Source organism: Cnephaeus nilssonii, assembly GCF_951640355.1.
Source record: "Cnephaeus nilssonii genome assembly, chromosome: 7".
In the NCBI taxonomy this organism is placed as follows: Eukaryota; Metazoa; Chordata; class Mammalia; order Chiroptera; family Vespertilionidae; genus Cnephaeus; species Cnephaeus nilssonii.
The window spans coordinates 28,256,814-28,279,227 of NC_137078.1; the positions used below are offsets into that span (position 1 = coordinate 28,256,814).

At 41.8% G+C, this 22,414-nt stretch overlaps 1 protein-coding gene across 5 annotated transcripts in view; it reads left to right on the top strand.

Moving 5' to 3' along the window:
* E2F3 (E2F transcription factor 3) overlaps positions 1–22,414 on the top strand; it is a 90,534-nt gene that overhangs the window by 34,622 nt on the left and 33,498 nt on the right. For 2 of the 5 annotated variants that reach the window (XM_079778068.1, XM_079778067.1), the window contains exon 2: positions 6,669–6,770. The exons of the other annotated variants lie outside the window; for them this stretch is intronic. In XM_079778068.1, the coding sequence (XP_079634194.1) occupies positions 6,669–6,770 (102 nt within the window). The remainder of the gene's footprint in view (positions 1–6,668; positions 6,771–22,414) is intronic. 5 annotated transcript variants of the gene reach the window in all.

The window sequence follows — 22,414 nt, forward strand, 5'->3', positions numbered from 1 at the left end:
GTAGAAGTACCATACCAACAGGAGTTAGGAGGACAGACAAAGGGAATACTTTGCTTGTAATTTAAGGCCTTGAATTACGGTAAACTTCTGATATGGACGTCTATGAAAGTGTAACAATTAAGCCCAGTTAGGGAGTGGGGAAGTCTTTCATACCTTCTAACACATCAAAAATCACTATTTCCAAGTGAGAAATAGAAGTCTCTTGGTTGGACCTAGCTTAAATGGAAAGTAAAATATTTATCATTAGTTTCAGCGGAGCAGTTTCTGTCTCTAGGGCAAGATTATTTCTTTTTCTGTCTTCTAATACCCTTGATCCATCTAGAGAGTAGAAAGATTGTCTGATGCAAACCACATTTGAAAATGGAACTAAGCGGTGTTGTAACCTACAGAAAACAGTAAATAATTCTAAACATGTTTGTTCTAAAGTGTTTCTATATTGTTTTACTTAAGCTGGGCAGACATTGGTAAAATGCATATTAGAACCCTGTCTTCATTTAGTTGGGGAGAGTGGAGAGACTTGAGGAAGAAGCAAGTTGACCCTTTGAATTCTGAGTAGGCGTGAACAGAAAAAACTGAAGCCACTTAGTTTCCTAATCAGCTTGGTGTTGAAGGGACTTTAGAGGTTCTCTAGTTAGCCCTTTCACTTTACTGATTAGGAAATCAAGTCTACGAGAAACCCTTGCCCAAGCTCACACAGAGCCGGGGGAAAGCAGCCTTTTCCTCAGCACCACCTTCCCGTGCAGTCTACTCTCAGGCCAAGCTTGGTTATCAGATTTATTTAATGTCATGTGTTGACACTAAGACTGTTTGTGATGGTGAATACCACAGAATTTGACTGGGAAATGTGATCTTTTCTTTTAGCTTTTAGTTAACCTTAGTTTTTAGCATGGTGCGATGGAAAGGGCACTCGACTTGGATCCAGAAGGCTTGGGTTCAGGTTTCAGCTTTGACATTAGCTTGGCTTCAGCAAATCCGAGGGCCCTGTTTTGTTAATCCACAACATGGGAAGAATAATCTCACTCAACTTATCTTACACAATTGTGAAGGATTTTGTAAAAGTATAAAGTGCTGAATAAACATAAGGGTGTTGATCTCACATCTTTGGTGATAGGCTAAAAAGACATTGAAATTTTGGTTTCTCCAATTTGCATATTCTTTAAAATTTTCTGGTTTTACACTGAGTATTTTTTCCCTTTAGAATGTCTTTGTGCTAGGAATGATAGCATGAAATTTTTGATACTTTATTCAGAATATGATAATTGCATCCTTTAGGGCCATAGGACACTTAAGCAAATATCCACATTTATGTTGTGAAAGTCTTAGCATACTCTTCACTGGGCAAGTAGAGGATCGAACACCTCAAAACAGCCCACCTAGGCACACGGCCTTGGCAGCACAGATTGGAAGGAGATTTGGTAATTACATCCTTTAGTTCTTCTATGAATATAGCCAATTTGGGCACCAGAGTGGATACTTAGGCATGAATTATCCGGTTAAGTTAGCCAGATAATTGCCATCTGTCTCCTTTGCTCTTGCTCTGTAGACCCCAGCCTGAATAACTATCTTCTGTTTACTCATGCAAGCCAGTTGCTCGTTTCCATTTTCAAACAAAAATGAACTGCATATTAGAATATTTTAATTGAACTATTTTTGCTGCTGATTCAAAGGTCCTCCACCTCTTGCCAAAGGAGTGCCTAGTTCAGAACCCACTAATTAGTTGATTTGGGGGCTTCCCTTGTTGACTTTGGCGAAGACTTAAACATAGTAAAAGAAATTTGGGAGTTGATAGTATGAGGTTTTGTGAAACATTCAGAAACTTACCTTAAATTCTGACCAAACATTTCTCTACTAATTTTCCTAACTAAATGGAAATGCCAGCTGTATAAATAATGATTTTGTTTGAAAATATTTCATCCCTTGTTTTTAGAACTATCGAGGGAATTAAATTATAAATAAGTAGCAGCAAAGAACTACTTTGTCGGTATGAAGCAGAATGCAGAATTGCTCAAATTCTAAACCCAGTGCTAGAATGTAGAGACCACCCTTTAGCCTGGTTGATGAAGCAAACTGCCCTTTGGGGAGGAGGAGGAAGCATACTCTGATGTTTCTTTTTGTTTATGACTTTATTCTACTTAATTTATTTGCCCATTTCTCCAATTTTAATATTGCAGGTTTTCCATATACTCGCAACTGCAGAGACATGTCCCTCTAGCAACCATCTTATTTTTCCGTCCTATTTTTTCATTTTTTAAAAAATGTTTCTATTGATTTTTTTAGAGAGAGGGAAAAACATTGATGTAGGAGAAACATCTATAGACTGCCTCCAGCATGCTCCCTACTGGGGATCGAGCCCTGGTGGGATCAGACAGGTGGGTGACCTTTGGTGCATAGGGCAACTCTCAACCAACTGACCCACTCCGGCTAGTGCTCCTCCTGTTTTTTCTTTAAAAAAAAAAAAGAAAGAAAGAAAGAAAGGTGAATTCACATTTCACTACCTCACAAATGTCATCTTACTTAAGCATATACAATATAAATAAAATACTTAAATTTATGACCAATCTTGATACTTTTCTCTGTATATTTGTGTTCTGTTTCTCTCTAGTGGAGAAAGCAGTAGCACATCAGCCCAGCCAGTGCTTCTTCATTGCCAGTCATGAATTCTCCTTATCAACACGTTACATGCTATCTGGCCCGTCACAGTTTCTCGAACTCCCATTACTATGTATCAGGATTTACTCGTGCTACTGAACTATGAGCTTCATCACATATTTAGAACTCATCATTTGCTTGAGGGAGTTGATTTTATTGTATTCCTCATGCCACTGAATACCTAGCTAATGCATATTTTGGGACAGGCACATTACTACCAAAGAAATCATAGTAATTTAACTTGGTAGTCCAGGAAAATTATAACTTATATTAGTAGTGTTCACAGTATCTTACATTGAACATTTTCCAAACTTAACTCATTGAAAACAAATAAGTGCTGTGGATTTAAAAAAAAATACTTTTTTATTGATTTCAAAGAGAAAGGAAGGACAGAGATAGAAATGTCAATGATAGAATCATTGATCAGATGCCTCTTGCACGGCCCCTACTGGCATGTGCCCTGACCAGAATCAAACAGTGACCTCCAGGTTCATAGGCTGACGCTCAACCACTGAGCAACACCTGCCAGGCAAGCTACTGTGGATTTTTACCTGAGCCCCAGCCTGCTTCGTATCCAGGCAATTATAATTGGAGAATTGTATCCATCAGCCCAAAGAAGAGAGAGGAAATTTTGGCTGCAAATGATTCACCCATGTGCACATGGAACCTTGGTCCTTTTTTCTTTTTTTAATTTTAATTTAATAAATCTTTATTGTTCAGATTACAATTGTTTCTCCTTTTTTCCCACCATATCTCCCCACCACCCGATTCCCACCCCCCCTCTGCCCTTACTCCCCACCCCACCCCCCCGCTGTCCTTATACATAGGTGTATGATTTTTGTCCAGTCTCTTCCCATACCCCCGACACAGACACCCCTTTCCCCCTGAGAATTATCAATCCACTCCCATTCTATGCCTCTGATTCTATTATATTCACCGGTTTATTCTGCTCCTCAGATTTTTAATTCACTTGACTTTTAGATTCACTTGTTGATAGATACGTATTTTTTGTTCATAATTTTTATCTTTACTTTTTTCTTCTTTTTCCTCTTTTTAAAGAATACCTTTCAGCATTTCATATAATACTGGTTTGGTGGTGATGAACTCCTTTAGCTTTTTCTTATCTGTGAAGCTCTTTATCTGCCCTTCAATTCTGAATAATAACTGCTGGGTAGAGTAGTCTTGGTTGTAGGTTCTTGCTATTCATAACTTTGAATATTTCTTGCCACTCTCGTCTGGCCTGCATAGTTTCTGTTGAGAAATCAGGTGACAATCGTATGGGTGCTCCCTTGTAGGTAAGTAACTGTTTTTCTCTTGCTGCTTGTAAGATTCTCTCTTTGTCTTTTGCCCTTGGCATTTTAACCTTTTGCACTCGGATGTCGAGTGTGACTCGACACGGTTAGCATCGGTAGCAGCTCTTTTTATACTCTTTGAATGTATCAATAATTTGAAATATAAAAAAATCCAAATAAATAAGTTTCTATGAAAAGAAACTCCAGTTTTTTATTCTACTGCCGCACTTTGTAAAATCTGGGGTATTTAAAAATTAAATCCAGAGTAGAATAAAGGAATCGAGAAAAAAGCAAGCGAATGCAAAGGGTTAATTATGATGTGTCTTGGTGTGGTCCTCTTTGGATTCCTTTTGTTTGGGGTTCTGTGTGCTTCCTGGACTTGTAAGTCTGTTTCTTTCATCAGGTGGGGGAAGTTTTCGGTCATTATTTCTTCAAATAGGTTTTCAGCGTCTTGCTCTCTCTCTTCTTCTGGCACCCCCATAATTCTGATGTTGGTACTCTTGAAGTTGTCCCAGAGGCTTCTTACACTATCTTCAACTTTCTGAATTCTCCTCTCTTCTTGCTTCTCTGGAGGAGTGTCCTTTGCCTCTTTGTATTCCAAATCTTTGACTTGATTCTTTCGTTCCTCTAGTCTGCTGTTGGGTCTCTGTATAATTTTTATTTCAGTCAGTGTATGTTTAATTTCTAGTTGGTCCTTTTTCATATCCTCGAGGGTCTCATTAAATTTATTGGCCTTTTCCATGAAATTCTTGAAAAATGTTATAACCGTGGTTTTGAACTCTATGTCCATGCATTTGTTTTCCTCCATTTCTTTTGTTTGGGATCTGTTTACTTGCCTCCTCATTTTTGCTGCTTCCCTGAGTTGGTAGGGTAGCTTTGTGTACTAGGTGTTCTATTGGTTCAATGGGTCAGCCTCCCAGTTACCTGAGGTGGACACTCTTGGTGCACCCCTTTGTGTACTGTGTGTATAGCCTTGTTGTAGTTAAGTCTTGATTGTTGTTGGTGTCACTGGGAGGAATTGACCTCCAGGCCAATTGGCTGTGAAGACCCGCTGTGTCTATAATGGGAGAATTGCTGTGCAGGAGACACGTTTATGGGGCAGGACTTGTTCCAGTAGGGCTTTGGTGCTCACTGAGTCTGCCTCTTGAATGTGTCCCTTATGAGAGTGGTTGAAATCTGGTGTCATCTCACACCGACCACTAGATACTCTAGTTTCTGGATCTCCAATGGGGTGGGGTGCAGGTCAGCTACTGTCTGAGGCCCCCCAGCAGGAGCTGCAGTTAATTTGGTTAAGCTGCCACAGAACAGGCCATTTATATGCAAAAGCCGCTGTGTGGAGCCTGGGCGGGTTTGTAGAAGTGCAGGGCGGGTCGGGGTCTCTGGGCCTCACTAAGCTAGGGCGTGGCAAACGGCAATGGCTGCCGTTAGCCGTCTCTGCCTTTCTGCTTTTCCAAGTCCCTGCGTCCTGTGCTCCAGCGCTGTAAACACTGATTTCTGGGCGCACCTCTGCAAAAAGTCACTCTCACTTTCCACCCCAATGGCAGAGAGTCCAGCTTCTCCCCGTAGGCGTCTGGGTCCCCCGTGTGTCCCCAGAAACTGGATTTCAGAATGATCTGGAGCTTGTCTCCCTTCAGGTTGAAGAAAAGCCGCGCGTCCAGTCGCTCGCCACCAGCCCGCTTCGCGCACCTCCATACCTCAGCTTTTCAGCATTTGTCCTCCTTTCTCTCCTTAGTTGTAAATCTTCCACTCAGCCAGCTTTCCCGTGGTTCTGGGTGGTAGACATTTTGTCTTTTAGTTGTATTTTTGAAATGGTTGTGCGAGGCGGCAGTTTAGTTGTTTAACTTTTCCGCTATCTTGGTTCCTCTCCTGGTCTGTGTTTCATTTATTTCCTTTTTTCTTATTTATTTATTCATTCATTCATTCATTCATTCATTTATAATCTTTATTGTTAATAGCATTACATAAGTCCTCCTTTTCCCCCCATTGACTCCTTCTAGCTCTCCCTTGCCCCCCACCTCAGGCCTTCACCACCCTATTGTCTGTGTCCATGGGTTATGCATATATGCATACAAGTTCTCTTCCCACCCACCACCTCTTTCCCTCTCATATTGGACAGTCTGTTCCATGCTTCTCTGTCTCTGGATCTGTTTTGTTCATCACTTTATTTTGTTCACTAGATTCCACATATGAGTGAGAACATGTGATACTTGTCTTTCTCTGACTGGCTTATTTCACTTAAGCATATTGCTCTCCAGGTCCCTTCATGCTGTCTCAAAGGGTAAGAGATCCTTCTTTTTTACTGCTACATAGTATTCCTTGGTGCATATGTACTACAGCTTTTTCCCCCGTTCATCTACTGATGGGCACTTGGGCTATTTCCAGATACTAGCTATTGTAAATTGTGCTGCTATGAACATAGGAGTACATCCATACATTCTTTCTGATTGGTGCTTCGGGAGTGTGTATTCCTAGAAGCGGGATCACTGGTTCAAATGGCAGTTCCATATTTAATTTTTTGAGGAAACTACATACTCTTTCCCTAATGGCTGCATCAGTCTGTATTCCCACCAGCAGTCTACTAGGGTTCCCTTTTCTCCACATCCTCGCCAGCACTTGTCATTTGTTGATTTGTTGATGGTAGCCATTCTGACATGTGTGTGGTGATATCTCATTGTCGTTTTTTTTTTTTAATTGTTTTTAAAAATATGTTTTATTGATTTTTTACAGAGAGGAAGGGAAAGAGATAGAGAGTTAGAAACATCGATGAGAAAGAAACATCCATCAGCTGCCTCCCGCACACCCCCTACTGGGGATGTGCCTGCAACCAAGGTACATGCCCTTGACTGGAATCGAACCGGGGACCTTTCAGTCTGCAGGCCGACGCTCTATCCGCTGAGCCAAACCGGTCAGGGCTCATTGTCGTTTTAATTTGCATCTCTCTGATGATCAGTGACTTTGAGCAATATTTTCATATGTCTCTTTTTTTTATATGTGTGTTCCCTTTGGAGAAGTGTCTATTTAGGTCCTTTGTCCATTTTTTAATTGGATTTGTTTGTCTTCCTTTTGTTAAGTTGTATGAGTTCCTTATATATTTCAGATATTAACCCTTTATCAGATGTATCATTACCAAATACGTTCTCCCACACAGTGGGCTCCCTTTTCCTTTTGTTAATGGTTTCTTTTGCTGTACAGAAGCTTTTTATTTTGATACTAGAGGCCCGACGCACAATATTCGTGCAAGAGTAGGCCTTCCTTCCCCTGGCTGCCGGCACCTGCTTCCCTCTGGCACCCAGGACCCGGGTTTCCCTCACAGCCCTGGCTTCATCCGGAAAGACGTCCAGTCTAATTAGCATATTATGCTTTTATTATTATAGATAGTCCCATTTGTTTATTTTGTGTTTAGTATCTTTTGTCCTAGGAAATATATCCATAAACATATTGCTACGAAATATGTCTGAGATTTTGCTGCTTATAGTTTCTTGTAGGATTTTTATGGTTTCACGTCTTACATTTAAGTATTTTTCCATTTTGAGTTTATTCTTGTGTGTGGTGTACTTTTTTAGTTTCGTTTCAATTTTTTTTGCATGTGTCTGTACAATTTTCCCAACACCATTTATTGAAGAGACTGTCTTGAATCCATTGTATGTTCTTGCCTCCTTTGTCAAATATTAATTGAGCTTAATGGCTTGGGTCAGTTTATGGGTTCTCTGTTCCATTTATCTATATGTCTATTCTTATGCCAGTACCAGGCTATTTTAATTACAGTGACTTTATATTATAACTTGTTGTGATCCCTCCAACTTTGTTCTTCTTTTTCAAGATTGCTGTGGCTATTTGGGGGCGTTTTTGGTTCCATATAAATTTTTGGAGTATTTGTTCTAGATCTGTGAAATATGCTGTTGGTATTTTGATGGGAATTACACTGAACCTATAGATTGCTTTGGGTAGTATGGACATTTTAATGATGTTGATTCTACCAATCCATGAACACGGTATATTCTTTCACTTGTTTATATCTTCCTCCATCTCTTTTTTCAGTGTCCTGTAGTTTTCCATGTACAAGTCTTTTACCTTCTTGGTTAAGTTTATTCCTAAGCATCTTAATTTTTTTGTTGTTGCAATGGTAAATGGGATTGTTTGTTTAGTTTCTCTTTCTGAGAATTCATTATTGGTGTGTAAAAATGCCATCGATTCCTGGGTGTTAATTTTGTATCCTACTACATTGCCAAATTCATTTATTAAATCTAATAGTTTTTCTATAGAGTCTTTAGGGTTTTCTGCTTACATATCATGTCATTTGCGAATAATGAGAATTTTACTTCCTTCTTTTCCAATTTGGATGTCTTTTATATTCTTGTCTTATCACTGTGGCTAGCACTTCCAGTACTATCTATATATATAAAAGCCTAAGCAACCATCGCAACCGAACGGGCAACCAAATAGGCTGCGTAGGGCGACCAGGCCGGCAGGGGTGTTAGTGAGAGGTGACCAAATGACCGAGCAGCAGGCTGTGTGGGGTGACCAGGCTGGCAGGGGGGTTAGTAAGGGGCAACCAAACTACCGAGCAGCAGGCTGCATGGGGCAACCAGGCCGGCAGGTGGGGGGGGGGGGGGCAGCTGGAGGTGACCAGGCCGCCGGGGAGGGGAGGCAGTGAGGAGCGACTAGGCCGGTGGAGGGGGGCAGTGAGGGGTGACCAGGCTGGCGGGGGGGGGTCAGTTGGGGGCAACTAGGCTAGCGGGGCAGGGGGGCAGTAAGGGGCGACCAGGCCGGCGGGGGGGCAGTTGGGGGCGATCAGGCCAGTAGGCAGGTGAGCAGTTAGGAGCCAGTGAGTGGTCCCGGATTGTGAGAGGGTGCAGGCTGGCCTGAGAGGAACACCCCCCCATGCACAAATTTCGTGCACCGGGCCTCTAGTCTATATATATGCAAATAGACCGAACGGCAGAACAACCAGTCGCTATGACGTGCGCTGACCACCAGGGGGTGCGCGCAGAACATGGCGGGCATCGGCTGCGGCGGGATGGTGGACAGGTGTGTGGGGGCACCAGACCAAGGCAGGGCGCTGGTTGCTGTCATTGGGGCACTGGTTGATGTCATCAGGGCGCGCCTCTGGTGATTACTGAAAATTCTTTGCTCCCGCATGCCGTGGTCCCACCAGGCACTCGCACCTGCTGCCAGCGCCGTCCCCGATCGCTTGGTGCCGTCAGCGGGTGTGAGTGCTGGCTGCCAGCCCCAATCGCCCCTCAGGGCTTCTCCACCCCCCCACCATTCCTGAGGGGCCGTGGTCCCTCCTGGCGCTCGCACCCGCTGACGACGCTGGCCCCGCTTGCACCCACTGCTGGCACCAGCCCCAATCGCTCCACACCATCAGCGGGTGTGAGTGGGGCTGGCGCCATCAGTGCGTGGGAGAGGCGGCGGCAGGAGTGGGGCTGCCGGCAGACAGGGGCCGGGAGGGGGGGACGGTGGGGGGAGGGCTGGGCAGGAGTACAGAGAATGGGCCGAGAACTGCCCCTGTGCCCACCGCAGCCTCGCAGCCCACAATTCCTTTCAAGGGGCACAAATTCGTACACTGGGCCCCTAGTGTTGAATAAGAGTGGTGACAGTGGATATCTCTATCTTGTTCTTCGGGGAAATGATTTTAGTTTTTGCCATTGAGTATGATGTTGGCTATAGGTTTGTCGTATGTGGTGTCCTTTATTATGTTGAGGTATGATCTCTCTATTCCCACTTTGCTGAGAGTTTTTACCAGAAATGGGTGTTGGATTTTGTCACATGCTTTTTCTGCATCTATTGATATGATCATGTGCTGTCTCTTTTTCTCTCTGGGGTTTCTTGATAGGAAGTCAGTAGAAAAAGTCCATTTTCCTTGGGATTTGGTTTGCTCTCTGGAACCCACTGGAGAAACTGAAGTTTTCTTTCCATAATGTTCTTAAATGTTGGTAGTTACTGTCTCTGTGAATACTCATTAAGAATTATTTTCCTTTGGATGGGGAGCTAACAGTAGAACAATAAAGAGTAAGGTTCATAAACCTTGCTTTAACTCTGGTTCCCATATTTACTTGAACCTACTTCAGCCAGGAGTAATTTCAGTGGACATCTTAAAGGGGGAAATATACAGATGGTCAAGGAGAGAGAAAGGGGTTAGAGGTAGGAATGGGAAGACCCTGCAATCCAGTGTGAGGGCATCCTTTGGGAATCCTTATTTTGTTTGTTTTATTGTGAGGAAATATATGTAACAAAATTTAGCATTTTTAGGTAGGTAATCAGAGGCATTAAGTACATTTATAATGTTGTGCAACCATCATCACTATTTATTTTGTCACAATCCATCCCTATCAGAAACTCTCTATGCCTCTCCTCCCCCAGTCACTAGTAATCACTATTTTACTTACTGTCTCTATGAATTTGTTGATTCTAGTTGCCTCATATAAGGGGAATCTGCCCCCTTTTCACTTAGCATATCTGTGTGGTCCATCAATGTTGTAGCATATATCAAAACTTCATTCCTTTGTATATATACCCCAGGTTATTGATCCATTTATCTGTTGATGGACTCGGGTTGTTTCCACCTTTGGACAATTGTGAATAATGCTGCTCTGAACATTGGTGTAGAGGTATTGTTTGAGTTCCTGCTTTCAATTCCTTTGGGTATATACCCAGAAGTGAATTGCTGGATCATAGGGTAATTCCATGTTTAACTTTTTTTTTAATGTGTGTTTAACTTTTTGAGGAAGTGCCAGACATTTCCACAGCAGCTGCACCATTTTACATTCCCGAACCAGCCGTGTATAAGGCAGAAACCCTTGTTTTGACTCCTCCGAATGTCACCTAACTCTTAATTTGCTCACCATGGTGTCATTCATCACTGGGTCTTCCGTGAGTGACTGTTTTTGCTGCTTGGTGAGTTCACTTTGGTTGGGGAAGGAGCCTTTTTCTTTAGTTGCTGCTGGTTGGCTGTGCCAGCCTCTTTATGAGGTGTACAGGAAGGCTTCCTGTGGCCACGGTGTCCAGCGCTGGGCAACTTTGTGTTACATGCTGTAAAGGGAGCCAGCGTGGGGATGTGTGTTCACCCTGCCTCCTCCAGCAAGTCTGCCTTGGAGGCTTTTCATTCTCCTGGTAACCATCTTCTTAATAGCTGCAGGTTCATCTAAATGAAAAATTAATCTGTGTTGCCTACCCAAGGGAAGGGCTCCTCACATGTCAGATATTGTTTTACCAATTATCTTGGTAACTTACGTGTTTTTTTTTAAGCAGAGTTTAGAATTATTTGAGTTTCTATAACATTCAACTTTTTAAGAAAATGTAAATTCTGTACATTCAACTTTTTAATACCCTTTTTATCATTATACTAGTAGACTGGTGCACAAATTTGTGCACATTGAAAGGAAATTAATTAGAAGAAATATTTTAATATTGCTGTTCGCCCTTTCTCTATAATAGAAGTGTCAACCAAATTCACGATGACAATGACAGATCGAAATACATGCGTGCGATTAGTGCCAGTGAAAGCTTTCTATGTATCGCGCATGCGCAAGTCAACTTAGCCTTTTATAGATATAGAATAAACTTGTTTAATTAGACCTGCTTTCTGATGTAGCTAAACTTTTTCCAGCCCAGTGAAACACCCCAACTTGTCTTTCAGGTAATTGTCAGCAACACAGCAGTAAATATCAACATGAAGCAGATTATTATTGTAGATCATGCAGGGAGAACAAAGGGTAAAATATTTAACTGCAGCAGTTTTTGACTATATTCTGCACAGTGAGAAAACCTGAAGTCATTTTCAAGGTCCACCATTTCATACTTCTTTTCAGTCAGGTCAAGTTTCTAAGCTTTCTAACTCTCCGTTTTCCGGCTAATGAAAAGAAAATAGAATTCCACCAAGTCTCCTATGTACTTACTCTAGGACTTCTGTGAGGATCAAATGAGATAAGGCACGGGAAAACGCTTTAAAGACTTTTGGTAAAGTTTGAAATGTTTGCACCTGGCTTTAAAGCAAGTCGTGTTCCTGGGCTGAAGAAACTGCAAGGAGGCTAGTCTTCACTAGAGAGAGGGAGCCAGGTGTTGCTACATGACATCATTACCTGGCACCCACAGCAACCATTTCCAGGCTGGCCTGGGCTGTGGGCCACATTTTGCGCCATGGGATCTCGGCAGCATTGGCCGTGATTTGGGGGACTGTCGCCCCGGGGTGGTGGCAGGGCCTGTGTCCCACTTGGGGGAAGCCAAGTGTTGCTTTGTGGGTGCCAGGTCCGCGTTGCCTTTTCTCTGTAAATGGCCAGTGTATGTCACGGCAGCTCCTGAGTTGAGGGTCTGCCCCCCTGGTGGTTAGTGCACGTCATAGCGACTGGTCGGACGGACACTTAGCATATTAGCTATATATATATGTGTGTGTATATATATATATATATATATATATATATATATATATTAACATAAAGTATATATATATATATTAACATAAAGTTAAGCAAAATTTAGTATTATTTGAATTGCTTTCACACCTTTAATTGTGTGTGTGTATGTTTATATCTGGAGATGATTCTTTTCATTGACTAATGCAGACAAAACCTTTAGTGAACATCTAGGTTTCTTGAATAATCATTTTTATAAAAAGCTCAAATCCATTTTTTTAAAGCTTTTAATAGTTGTGTGAAGTAGGTGGTTCATGAGTACCATTATCTTCTTTTGGCCGATAAGGAAATGAACATGTCTGTCAATGAGGAAAGCTGGGCCTACCCACGAAGTCCCCTTTGGGTACAGTGGCTCAGTGGCCAATGTGGGGGGGCACTGCTGCCTAATAGGGGGCCATGGGTTAGGGCAGAGGTGTCTGCTTTCATTTCTGTGATTCTCCCCATAAATGTGCCTTCACAGATCCTCATTCTTTTTCTCTTAATGGAGTTATTGTGTTGGGTGTGTACATACCTATCCAGCATACCAACTCATAATTTCCCCATACCATCACTTTTTAAAAAATACACACTTTCTTAATCTAATATCCCGTGTGGGTTTATAACATGTGGAGTTATAAATAACATTTTTTTGAAAACTGCCATGCTTCATATTCTGTCGTGGCCTGTGTGGATTCCAATAGCTTTATTGCCTATGAAAATTATTTGACAGTTAATTGTGTTTACTTATACTGCATATCTTCCATCAAATTGAAATTAATTGTCCTATTTTTATTTATTTTACTTTAATTTTCTGTCAGGTATTTTATTATTGGTCCATTTTTAAAGTCATAGAATGCTCTTTGCAGCTAGATTGTAAGATTTTCAGAGATATAAGTTAAGTATTCATGTCCCTGTAGTGTCTTGTACACGGTAGGTACACACCATATATTTATGATTGGATGCATTGCTTTTAGATAAGGAGATTTATTTACTAGCTACTTGTAAGTCATAACAAATTTAGTGTTCGTGAAATAAACTTTATTTAAATCCTGGAGATGTCCATTTTTCAGTAGAGCAATTTAGTCAATACTTTTTACAAATTAAAAGTTTGTCTGTTTCTGAATTCATTCCTTCTCAAAGCATCTAGTATCTAGTACGATCCCTAGCGGACTCTCAAAAAATAATAGTTTCCACCTCAAGTCAAGTTGTGGGTCTGTGAGTTCCCTATCATAGCTACTAGGTGTACCAGTTAATAATGCAGATTTTTTCGATAGATGGAGTTACACATATGTTGATATATTTGCGATTTGATATGTATGCTATTTTGTTGTATTGTCAGCAAGCTTCAAAACTTCATAATGCAAATTTGTTGAAGGTGTTAACATCATAGATACTTTTACACTTAAAAATGTCGAATTTCATGCCATAAAAAAAGAGCATTTGCAGGAAGTTTTAATTCACTACTTAATTTTGAAGAAAAATGCTGCTGAAAGTTATCGTATACTTTGGGAAGCTTATGGTGAACATGCTCCATCTCAAGATACTTGTGAACGCTGGTTTAAACGCTTTAAAAGTGCTGATTTCGATGTGAAAGACAAAGAACGTCCAGGTCAACCGGAACAGTTTGAAGACCAACAATTACAAGCATTACTGGATGAAGATGCGTGTCAAACTCAAAAACAACTTACAGAAAGATTAAACGTTGCTCAGCAAACAATTTCTGATCATTTACAAGCAATGGGAAAGATTTTAAAAGAAAATGTGGGCCACATCAACTGAACGAAAGACAAATGGAAAACCGAAAAGTCATCAGTAAAATGTTGCTTCAACAGCACGAAAGAAAGTCTTTTTTGCATCGAATTGTGACTGGCGATGAAAAGTGGATTTATTTTGAAAATCCCAAATGCACAAAATCATGGGTTGATCCAGGTCAACCATCAACATCAACTGCAAGGCCAAATTGCTTCAGAAAGAAAACAATGCTCTGCGTTTGGTGGGATCAGGAAGGTGTGGTGTTTTATGAGCTTCTAAAACCAGGTGAAACCGTTAATACTGATCACTACCGACAACAAATAATCAATTGGAACCACGCTTTGATCGTGAAACGACCAGTATGTGCCAGAAGACACGGCAAAGTAATTTTGCTTAATGATGACACACCATCACACACTTCAAAACCAGTTAAGATCTTGCCTGGGAAGTATTAACCCATCCGCTGTATTCACAGACCTTGCTCCTTCAGATTACCACTTGTTCCGATGGATGGCACACGCACTTACTGAGCAGCACTTCAAAACATACGAAGAAGTGGAAAATTGGGTCTTTGAATGGTTTGCCTCAAAACAAGAAAAGTTCTATTGGGACGGTATCCACAAATTACCTGAAAGATGGGGAAAATGTGTAGCTAGCGAAGGACATTACTTTGAATAAAGCAATTTTGATGTTTCTCTTGAAATTATCGTGTTTTGTTTTCTTTGATTACAAAATCCGCCGTTATTAACTGGTACACCTAGTATACCTGGGAGAAAACCCAGCGAAGCAGGGTGAATGCTGTCCTTACCGTTCTGCACAAGTGTTCACATCTCATCCAAATGCATTGTCCTTGGAAATGAAATGTTATGTCAAAATCAAAAAACAATAAAAAGAACAGAGAAAACACATTTTCTCAGCCATTCAATTCAAGGCTTTATTACTAAGTGTTGAGACATGTTGCAAGTCAGTCTGAAGGTCTTGGGAAGTCCCCCCTGAGTCATGGACAGGGTGGGAGGATGAGGCGTGGGCCTCTGGCATTAGGGCCTCCGGGCTTCTGCTCTGATGCTGAGTTCCCCCGGGGTGGGGGTCATGCTGAGGACCAGGCCCAGCACCGTTCCTGTCACCTGGCAGGTGCTCAGTGCCATCTTTTGAACTGAACTGCCTTGGCCCCTCTACAACTGGGCCTCCAGTTCCTCCTCAGTCCGGGTGGGAAGCGGGGAGCAGGTCATGATGAATTGTTCCTTTTGTGTAAGAATGAGTGTATTTCTTCATATTCTAAGGCATGCTTTTTTTCATACGTTCATATGCATCTTACCATTGATCTGCCTCTACATTTGTTTATAAAATGGTGGCACATCATTGCTATTATGTCTTGTAATCAGTACCTTGTTAGAGCCAAGGAATTTTTTTCATCACTCTTGGAGGTAAATTGGTATTAGAAGGATCATTTTCAAGTCTCCACTTTCCCACTTTCTAGCTGACATCAAATTTCCCCATCTGTGACATCGAAGTTGAGGGAAGATGAAATGATATTGCTTAGCACAGCAATTCGACTTTCAGCAGAGACTTAATACCTATTACGTATAATTATTTCACCACAAGGTTAGGGGCTTTACGCTTGGAGGCATTAGGAGGCCCTACTTCATATACAGGTGCTGTGTAACGGCCACAGCGGCACTCCTGGCTGGAAGCATTGCTGACCCCTGATGTAAATATCTGTTCCTGGACTAGGATATGAAAAGTGAGATTTGTAATCCATCCTCTGTATTATTTTTGACAGGATAGACAACTCATACATTTAGAGGGAACCTAGGAAGTGAAAAGTAAAAAAATAAATCTCAGTAACAAAAGCAGTTTCATAAAATGTCGCTGTTATACTGCATCTTTATAAAGAAATACAGCCACCTTGGACCCAGAAGATGATAGTTTTTTAAATCATCTTTCTTGGGTAATATCAGGCTGCAGTATAATAAGTTAGATTAACGGATTAGCTTGTGTCTTCATGTCAGGAAAATAGATAGGTCCTCAGAGCACAGAGGAGCGAAGAACTTGGTTATCCTGTTTAATGACATTTTGAAGGGGCTAGGACCCGCCAGGGCCTGGTGTTCTGCAGCTTTTGACAGACGGGGGGGAAGAGCATGTCTCTCCTGAGGTTTCTTGCCCAAAGGACAAATGAGCTACGCAATACTGCATCATTCGTTGTGTGTGCACGCAAGACAGAGAGGAACGGGCGCACACACACAAGTTTTACCATTTTTCTTGATATCCGATAGGCAGCCCTCAGCACAGGAACATTATCATAAACCCACACCACGGCTTTCTCTGCTTGGGCCCTAAACTAGAGCAGAGCTCGGAGCCAGTTCTGCAGTGCAGCAGACTGAGACCCACGGCCGTCTTCGGCAATTCTCTGTTTCTGAATGTTAGTGATTGCACTGATCCGGCCTCGAAGAACAGGGGAGCAGATGAAATAGAGAATTTGTTTTTAGGTCATGTCATCTTGTACTCTTGCTATATAATCAAGAGTCAGAAAATCTAAAGCATTAGGCCGTGAAGTCGTTTTGTCCATGAGTTGGGTTATAACACATTCGTTCATTGTAAGCACTCACCGATAGAAGAACCCACAGTCATCGCCATAATTTATTCTTGCCAGTAGATTGGGTTTTCAAGAGACAGAATAAGCTACTGGAATTAAGTAGCCTAAAGTTCCAGGCTCCGTTCATGAGTGCTTGGAAAGATCTTTGTGAGACCTCAGGTGCCACCATCACATTTTGGAGAATAGCAAATGGAGGCCCAGAGCGGGGAAGTGACTTGCCCAGGGTCACACAGTGAGTTAGGGGCATAATGAGGACTAGAAAACCAGTGATTCTTGATAACCCTGCCCATGGGTCTTTCAACTCCACTTCTTGGTGACCCATGGATGGGCTTTTACTCAAGTTTCATTCCTTTCATTGATATGAAAGGTGTTTCAATTGCCCAACCCATTCTTTTTTCCAAAGTAGATTACAGATGGCACTTCAGAAACAGCCAGGGCTGCTGAAAATCTCATTTGTGCACTGGGCTTTTCTGGTTTGGTTGTCATGAGTGCTCTCCGTGCACAGCTTAGAAACATCTCCAGAGAAATGATAATCAGCTCTCCAAGGAGCGCGACTTCGACCGGCATGTCCCTGAGCTTGCTGGTAAGTAGCCTTCTTTAAGTTCCTGGCAACGGGAGTCGGTACAGGAGAGGTCAGCAGACTGGCTTTCTTTTGTTGACAATTGGTAGACAATCAGAGAAATTGGGGCCTTGGTATGTACCCAGAGAAAGTTAAATGCACTCCTCTTTATTTTTTTGAGTATATAACATTTATATAAAGTTTATATTAAGTTTTCAAAAATTTTATTTAACAACAGTCTGACCACAAGCGATGATTTTAAAGAATGATATTTTAGGAGACCTGTAAAGGCCGGCATCTCTGCAGGTAGACTTAGAGGTACTAAAACCCCGTGGGTACTATGACTTATTTGTCTACTCCATGGGTCTACTTTGTGCAGCACCTAAAGTTGTTTCCTCATTTTGAGTTAGATAAAATCCAGGTTTGAGAGGTGGGGGGAAAGACAGATGGTATGTCTTGTTTTATCCAGGAAATTTTATATTCCTGAAGTCTATATTCAGGTGCTTATGTTTATAGTTTATTTATTAAAAACAAAGGTGGGAGAGATTGCTACAGAGTGAAACACATTCTATGGCAAACATGTGAGCTTCTCTTAAAAGCATGGGCTGCAAAGAAATGTAAATTCATTGGCTTTAATTGGAAGAGGGTATTTATAGAAAGTGAATGATCCAGTGAAACTAAAGCCTGGCTTCTTTCATCTTCAGAGACCGGCTGTAGTAAATGTTGTTCTGAAAAGCCCTGGCCTCCAAAGTGGACTTTGCCATCTGATGTCTGGCCCCCTGGAGGTCAATAACTTTAGCCTCACTCTACTTGACTCATATTTATTAAGTACTTTTTTAAAATTTGGTTTTGAATTGTGCTAAAAAAAAAAATCTCAAAGGAAAAATGTCCATACATACAAAATTTTTCTTATTTTTTAAAATTTTACTTTCTTGTTGAGCGTATTACAGATGTCCCCCCTTTACCCTCCTCCACCCATCCCCCACCCCATCCCAGGCCTTCACCTGTCTGTTGTCTTTGTCTATGGCAGGGGTCCTCAAACTTTTTAAACGGGGCCAGTTCACTGTCCCTCAGACCGTTGGAGGGCCGGACTATAGTTTAAAAAAAACTATGAACAAATTCCTATGCACACTACATATATCTTATTTTGAAGTAAAAAAAACAAAACGGCAAAAACACCCGCATGTGGCCCGCGGGCCGTTTGAGGACGCCTGGTCTATGGGCTATAACTAATTTGTACTTCTAAATCCCTTCACCTTTTTCACCCATCTCCACAACCCCCTCCCATCTGGCAACGTCAAAATGTTCTCTGTATCTATGATTCCGTTTCTGTTCTGCTTGTTTGTTTATTTTGATTTTTAGATTCAAGTGTTGATAGTTATGTATTTATTGCCATTTTATTGTTCCTATTCTTGTTCTACTTCTCCTGCTTCTCCTTCTTCTTTCTTCTTTTTTCCTTTAACATTTCATGTAATACTGGTTTGGTAGTAATTGATTCCTTTAGCTTTTTCTTGTCTGTGAAGCTCATTATCTGATCTTCAATTCTAAATGATCGCTTTTCTGGGTAGGGTAATCTTGGTTGTAGGTCCTTTCTTTTCATCACGTTGAGTATTTCTTGCCACTTGTTTTGGCCTGCAAAGTTTCTGTTGAGAAATCAGTTCACTGTTGCTCCCTCATAGGTAACTAACTGCTTTTCTCCTGCTGCTTTTAAGATTCTCTCTTTGTCTTTAACCTTTGGTATTTTAATTATTATATGCCTTTTTTGGTTCCTCTTGTTTGGGACTCTCTGTACTTCCTGGACTTATATGTCTATGTCTTTTACCAGGTTGGGGAAGTTTTCTGTCATTATTTCTTCAAATAGGTTTTCAATTTCTTGCTGCCTCTCTTCTCCTTCTGGCTTCCCCATGATACGAATGTTGGTAGGCTTGAAGTTGTCCCAGAGTTTCCTGACATTATCTTCATATTTTTGGATTCTTTTTGTTGTTCTGTTGGATGTTTTTTGCTTCCTCATATTCCAAATTCTTGACTTGATTCTTGGTGTCCTCTACTTTTGATTCCTATAAATTATCCTTTATTTCAGTTAGTGTATGCTTAATTTCTGACTGGTCCTTTTTTATGTTGTTGATGTAAGTTCCTTGAAGATCTCACTAATTTCCATGAAGTTCTCAACAAGTTCCTTGAGCATCTTTATATCTGTTGTTTTGAACTCTGTTTCTGGTACTTTTCTTGCTTCCATTTCACTTAGTTCTTTTTATGGAGATTTATCCTGTTCCTTCATTTGTGACATGTTTCTTTGTCTCCACATTTTGGCTGCTTTCCTGTGTTTGTTTCGATGTATTAGGTAGGTCTTCTGTATCTCCCAGGTGTGGTAGAGGGGCCTTGTGTAGTAGGTGTTCTGTAGTGCCCAGTGGCACAGCCTCCCCAGTCACCTGAATTGGGCACTCTAGGTGCACCCCTGTGTGAGCTCTGTGCACTGTCCTATTGTAGTTGAGCCTTGGTTGATGTTGGTGTCACTGAGAAGGATTGACCCCCCCGGCCGATCAGTTGTGAGGATCGGCTGCAATGACAACGGAACTGATCCTATGGAATAGGGCTTGCTTCAGTGGGGCTTTGGTGCTCAATGAGTCTGCCCATTGAGTGTGTTACTCATGGTGGTGGTGGTAGAGTTGTAATCCGGTGTGGTTGAAACTGACCACCGGTACACTGGGTTTGGAGCCTCCCTGGAGGTGCAGAGTTAACCACACTGCCTGTGCCCTGCCCGGGGCCACCCAGCATGAGCTGCAAAGCTATCTGCAAATGGCCTCTGCTTGTGTTGAGCTTGGAGGTTGCCAGGAGAGGCCAAACTATGAACCAAAGCAGCCTGCTGGTAGTGCCAGACCTCGGCCACTTATTGAAAGGACATGCTGAGGCCAGCTGCTGCCTGTTTGAGAGATTTTAGGGAAGTCCGAAGTATGAGGCAAGAGAGGCTAGTAGTATGGAAAAGCCATTGGAAATGGCTTGGATGAGCCTGCAAATAGGGAGAGGCCGGGTCTCAGGGAATCACCAGGGCAGGGCGAAAAGTGTGAGCCAGGTTGATGGAGACGTGGTGCTCCACCTGCCGGCTCTGTGGCAGGGAGGGCTCAGCAAAGGAACAGTGGCCTCTACCAGCACTTCTGTCTGGGAAAAAGTGGCCCCTCCAGCTCTTGCCCTGATTCCAGGCAAGTTAGTTCCTCCCTGAATGTCCCTGGTTACTCTCAAGCTGCTACCCCAGCACTGGAGCTCGCAGAGAGTGAGCCGAGTATGTCCCTGTGGGCCCTTTAAGAGGAACTGCTTGGGACCAGCAGCCTCTGTGTCACTCAGCCACAATCCCCACTTGCTTTTACGGCCAGAAGTTGTGGAGACTTCTCATCCAAGTACTGGAACCCTGGGCCTTGGGATCTGGTGTGGGGCTGGGACTCCTCACTCCTCAGGGAAACCTCCACAGCCAAGATATCCCTCTTTCTTTTAAACCGCCACACATGGGTATGGGACAAGCAGGTCCAGCGATTCTGTACTGCATCTCTGCCCCTCCTACCAGTCTCGATGTGCTTTTTCTTTAATTCCCTAGATGTAGGACTTTCATTCAGCTAGATTTCAGGTGGTTCTGAATGATGGTTGTTCTGTACATTCGTTGTAATTTGATGTGGTTGTGGGAGGCGGTGAGCACCAGGTTTACCTATGCCGCCATCTTCATATTTTTATATAGTTCTGCAATTTGATCTCAATAGCAATTACCAAGGAAGTTTTATAAGAAGGTATACTTGACAATCTTATTCTCAGGCCAGTTCCCATCCACTCCACCCTCCTATGCTTTTTATAGGTCATTATTTCCATTAGTTTCTTTTGAATTTTTTCACTTTATGCAAATTCAAAAATTAAATCTTTTTCTTCTCCTTAAAAAAAGATGACAGATGTGTACTATTCTTTACCTGTTCTTACATTAAATGATATACTTTAATCAGATTTCTATGTCAGAACATACAGTACTGCCTCGTATTTTTCCAAGCTGTATAATATTCCATCATATGGGTGGGTGTGTCAATGTTTATTAAGCCAGTTTTTTATGAACAGGCCCTTAAATTCTTTTAGTCTTCTGCTATTACAAACAAAATTGCACATGTATTACTTCATACATGTCTAGGTGTATCTGCAGGGTAGTTTCCTACAGGGAGGATTCGAATTTGACCAGATGCATATGCATACGTATTTGTGATATTATTAGCCATTGTCTTATTAGGGCTTGTTTCATTTTATACTCCTACCAACAAGTTATGAGAACTTCAACAGAGTGGATATCACACTTTTAGATTTTTGCAAATCTGATGTGCAAAATATAATATCTTGATGTTTTAAATTTGCATGCTTTTTTAAAAATGTGAGGTCAGACATTTCATACTTTTAAAGGCCATTTGTATTTCTTTCTTTTCTTTTCTTCAAACTATGTTCTTGTACTTAACTTGCTTTTCTATTAGGTTGTTGGTCTTTTTCTTACTGATTTGTTGTAGGGCTCTTTATTTATAGGGTGATTAATTAGCTCTAAGTCCATTGTATAAGCTCCAAATAATTTTCTTAGGTTAGCATATTTTTGTGCCCCCCCCTCCCCCAGCCAAATATATTTGTATTGATTTCAGAGAGGAAGGGAGAAGAAGAGGTAGAAACATCAATGATACGAGGGAATCACTGATTGGTTGCCTCCTGCACACACACCCCTACTGGGAAGTGAGCCCACAACTCGGGCATGTGCCCTGACCGGAATCAAACCATGACCTCCTGGTTAATAGGTCAGCACTCAACCATTGAACCATGCCAGCTGGGCAGGTTAGCATTCTTTTCAACCTTTGAAGTTTTTTTGTTTGCCCCATACAGAAGTTTATTTTTACAGAGCATGTTTTTTCTATTCTCTCTTTATGGCTTTCAGATTTTGAATCATAGAAAGCATCCTCCACTATCCCCCTTACATGCAGAAATTGACACAAACAACCCTTTTTTTGGTAGGATTTCTGTATTATTTTACACTAGAGGCCCGGTGCACGAAATTTGTGCACTGGGGGTTGTCCCTCAGCCCAGCCTGCACCCTCCCCAATCTGGGACCCCTCGGGAGATGTCTGATTGCTGGTTTAGGCCCAATCCCAATCCGGGACTGCTGGCTCCTAATGACTGC